This window comes from Myotis lucifugus, unplaced genomic scaffold (assembly GCF_000147115.1).
Source record: "Myotis lucifugus unplaced genomic scaffold, Myoluc2.0 scaffold_544, whole genome shotgun sequence".
Classification (NCBI taxonomy): domain Eukaryota; kingdom Metazoa; phylum Chordata; class Mammalia; order Chiroptera; family Vespertilionidae; genus Myotis; species Myotis lucifugus.
Window position 1 is genome coordinate 21,557 of NW_005871592.1, and position 4,351 is coordinate 25,907.

Below are 4,351 nucleotides of genomic sequence, written 5' to 3' on the forward strand. Positions count from 1 at the left end.
TATTCAGTTCTCTGCCAGGGTCGCATGTGACTGCAAAGATGGCTCCTTCCAAGACCTCACAAGGGTGTGTTTCCATGGTGATCCTATCCTGCATCTTTCTAAGCAACTTCCTTTCCGTTGTTCTGGGACCGATTGTGTCAGCTTCCTTCTGCAGGTCTCTCCCGACGATGCCATCCTAACACGAAGGGCTGCTGCAGTGAGGTCTGCGCAAATGCCGCCACCCACAAACCCTCCACCCTCCCTGCACGCTCCAGGAAGGCCCGTTCTGATGGCAACAACCAAGTACTCGCCATGTCTCTGCTTCAAATCTTAGTTGATTAAACGTATCTAACAGAATATCATGCAGATAATTAACGTTTCAAATTTCTCCACGCTTTCAACACAGCAGCTCGCTAGGTTAAAAAACCAACAAAAACTTTATCCTGGACCCGGCGAATGCGCAAATGGATCAGAAATACAGACGGAGCATTAGGTTAAAATGAGACATCAAGGAAACTTTTATAGAAAAAAGACAAAATATTTGCAAGTCACATGAAAAAAAAGAAAGTGCCCTTTTTAGGTGAGTTGGAAAGCCGAGCCACGTGTGGGCAGCTCTTTCTTCCGTGACTTTTGCGGAGGGATAATCCCAGCGACTTCCTGTCCGTGTGCCCACGCACAACCTGAGCAGGAGCCATCCTGACAGATGCGCGGCTTTTAGCATCGTCCTCTGCTCCTGAAACTGTAAGGTGCTTTTTCTAGGATTTGGTCAACGGCAACATTTAACCTCATCGCTAATTTCAGTATCTTTAAAAATTATTTAACAAATAAAAGAATTCTACAGCGTAAAGGATAAGAATACTATTTCAGTACATGTGTCCCCTCCCCTTCTTGTTCCTTCTACTTGACTCTTTAAATAAAATTAAAAAGTTAAACACACACACACACACACACACACACACCTTATTGAATGGAAAGGGTTCACCCTGGCTTAGTGCCTCTGCTTTTCTGTGGTTCTCTCTCCTCTCCTGCCCACAGCAGCCCGCCCCGCCCCACCCACACCGTTCGGGAGAATGAACTGGACTTTGAAACACACACTCAGCCCAGAAAGAAACCCCACCCAGGACGCTGAGGAGAGTTCATCGCCCTCCCTAGTGAGGTCTCGGGGTTCTGCCCTGTAGGGACTCCTGGTTTCCAGACTCCAACGTGGTCCCTGCAGTTTTCACCCATTCACCCACGAAATGCTCACTGCGTGAGCCGCGTACCCAGCGCGATGCGGGGGCTGAGAACACGTCAGGGAACAAATAAAAGTTCCCTGCCCTGAAGGTGCTCAGATTAGACAAGGAGAGAGAGAGGAAGATGCGTAAAGAGAAGCAGGAAGGACATCATATCTTTTGTAGGAAAAGGATTAAAATGAGGGACACATTAACGCAGGCTGGATGGGGTCATCATCCTATGCATTAATGGGGGTTTCAAGGACACCCCTACTCACCTGCCATTCATGTCCTCAACACTCACCTACGTCCTCGGAGTGAAAAAAAACATTAACAAAGTCTCCTTCCTAGAGATCTCAACAGAAGGTATAGACATTTCGGGAGAAATTTTAGTGCCTTTGGCTGAACGCTTCAAAGCAAGCTGTAAGGGAGCTCTACATGGCCAGGAAAAGTCTCAGATAAGCAATAAGTTGACACCATCATATCGAGAAACGTGAACGCTCACCAGGTCCGTGTCCGCCTTTTTGTAGGTCAAAGCTTCCGCCTTGGATTCCAGCTCTGCCTGGATGTGGTCTCTCCTCCTCATGACGCCCTTTGCGGGAAAACACAAGGACCTCGTCAGCTGTGCGTCCACGACATAGACGCTTCGGGGTATCAGCAGCCACCACTCGGTTGGGGACAGAACGACTTTATAAATGGTTTTCCATCTCTAAGAGCTAAACCGACAGCAGGCATTTAGGAAAAGGCGTTTATAAACCCTCCAGCCTCCCAGGGCCTCTCTTGCTGGTGGAAGTACTTGAGGAGCCACTGTGGGAGGAGTACCCTGGGCTCGCACAGCGATCCGGAAAGAGCCAGGAACAAAGCACACAGAAGGCCGGGGAGCACTCATCGGGAGGGTGTACACTCGCGGCGGCTGGAGGCCACACGGGCCACTCCCCGGAAGATACCCACCCTCCCTGGCTGCCCTGATCCGACTCCCAAGGAATGGCTATCAGTCAGGGACGGCGGGACCCGCAGTGTGTGCTCACATCTCAGGGTTTTATTTTAGCTTCACGGGTGTAAATATGAAGCAATGAGCCCAGCTCTGCACGGCCTCTTCTCCCATCTCATTTTCCTGAATCACAGGATTCCCTGTTTTGTGGCGTTAGGCTGCACACACCCGTGTGGGGGCACCTGCGTGCAGAAGTCATCGGAAGCTTGTCCAGTGTTTGCTGGTCTTTTGCCAGGCCTTTCCCTGGGTGACTCCCTTTCTTCCGAGATATTCTCCTTCGGCTCAGGGGCACAAGGACTCTTGTTATTTGCACTCATCTTTCCCTGCTTGTCACAGTATTTATTTTTAATATCAGAGAGGAAAGGAGAGGGAGAGAGAAACATCCATGATGAGAGAGAATCATGGATCGCCTGCCTCCTGCACGCCCCCTTCTGGGGATCAAGCCTGCAACCTGGGCATGTGCCCTGACCGGGAATCGAACTGTGACCTCCTGGTTCATAGGTCAACGTTCAACCCCTGAGCCACGCCGCCTGGGCACTGGTTGCAACAGCATTAATCAAATAATAATGAAATTATAATAACGAACACAAGTGGCCTCAATAGGTTAAAGAAAACACTGACTCAACCAGAGAGAGTTAAAGGACATACAGGAGAGGGGGCTTGAGGAGAAATGGGTCTCGCGGTGTGCTCAGGGGCAGGGAAGGGCTTAGACACAAACACCTTACACGGGGAGGAAGGAGGTGGCTGTCCGTGTCCGAGTGAGAACTGAGAGGCGCTGGAGCAAAAGCACCCGACACCACTCAGTCTGGTTCTGTGCCTGTCAAACCGCCCTGACAACATGCAGGAGAGATGAAGAGTCCCCTTGTCTAGAGAAGTCAATACCAAGTTCAACCACTGCCACGGATTCTTCTACATTTACTTCCCTGTGTCACTGCCATTAACGCCAGGAACCCCTTCATTCCTTTTTCTTTTTTACTTCGCTCCTTTTTAAAATATATATATGTATATATATATTATTGATTTCAGAGAGGAAGGGAGAAAGAGATAGGAACATCCATAATGAAAGAGAATCATTGATTGGCTGCCTCCTGCACACCTCCTACTGGGGATGGAGCCCACAACTCAGGCATGTGCCCCCTGACACAGGAATCAAAACCTGAACTTCCGGGTCCTAAGGGGAATGCTTCAACAACTGAGCACACCGGGCGGGCGTTCCCCTCTTTTGTTAATGTCTCCTTCCGCCCACCACGGCATGGGCGGGCGAGCAATACCATCCGTCCATGCGCAGCGTCCTGCTGGGATGGGAAGACGCGCAAAGGCAGAACAGCAGTGCCTTTCTGCAGCTCACACTGGGGTCAGGGCCGGAGGCCGGAGTGTCACGCGGGGGGCTCACCATGAGCATTTCGCTGTAGAGCACGTATTCGTGCACAACGGGGAGCAGGGCCTCGGACAGGCCGCACAGACGCCGCTCGGTGGCCTGGCAGCACCGGTCCAGGCAGCTGGCCACGCCGCCCAGCGTGTCCGCCAGGTCCTCTTCCGACTCCGACCACAGGGCATGAATGGGGCCGTATTCTTTCATTTCGTCAAAGTATTCTAAAAAATAATAAGTCCTTCAGTTCACGGACGTTTGAAAATCCCTGCTGACAGGCGTCCTGGCTGGGACGTGACTACTTCCGCCACCAGACACCTGCACCCGCGTCTCCAGCAACCTGACCGGAGACAGAACGCGCCGTCTTCTCCCTTCTCCTGCCCACATGGCCCACTTCAGGGTAAGCGTTCCCAGAGTCTGAGCAGGAGTCCGGCCGCATCCTAGCCTCACACCTGCACTCAGCCAACCACCACTTCCCGCGTCTTCATCTTTACTACCTATCAGTCTTTACTATCCATCATCATCTATCTCTTCACCCAACCACCCACCCAACCACCCACTTACCTATCCTGACTCCCATTGCCATCTGCATCTCTACCCTGTCCTCCCCAGGGTCCCTCTCTCCATTTCCGTCACAGCACGTAAGCACTGAATCAGGAGGTCCTTGTGTGACTAGACTTCATCTCGCCTCTGTGATCCAACTCTTGCGATTCTCTCCCAAAGATATTCCAAATTGAAGCCAAAAGAACCACTTCATGTATGACTATCGCATGTCCCTCCTCGCTCACACCCTGCACAGAC

At 51.4% G+C, this 4,351-nt stretch overlaps 1 protein-coding gene across 2 annotated transcripts in view; it reads right to left on the reverse strand.

Annotated features, from left to right (window-relative positions):
• The window catches only part of SNX7 (sorting nexin 7), a 29,106-nt gene that overhangs the window by 17,679 nt on the left and 7,076 nt on the right, over positions 1–4,351 (reverse strand). The window contains exons 6-7 of one of the 2 annotated variants that reach the window (XM_023745448.1): positions 3,575–3,774; positions 1,696–1,782 (exon numbers count right to left, since the gene is read on the reverse strand). In XM_023745448.1, coding sequence (XP_023601216.1) covers positions 1,696–1,782; positions 3,575–3,774 — 287 coding nt within the window. The remainder of the gene's footprint in view (positions 1–1,695; positions 1,783–3,574; positions 3,775–4,351) is intronic. The other variant, XM_023745449.1, reaches the window with a different exon arrangement.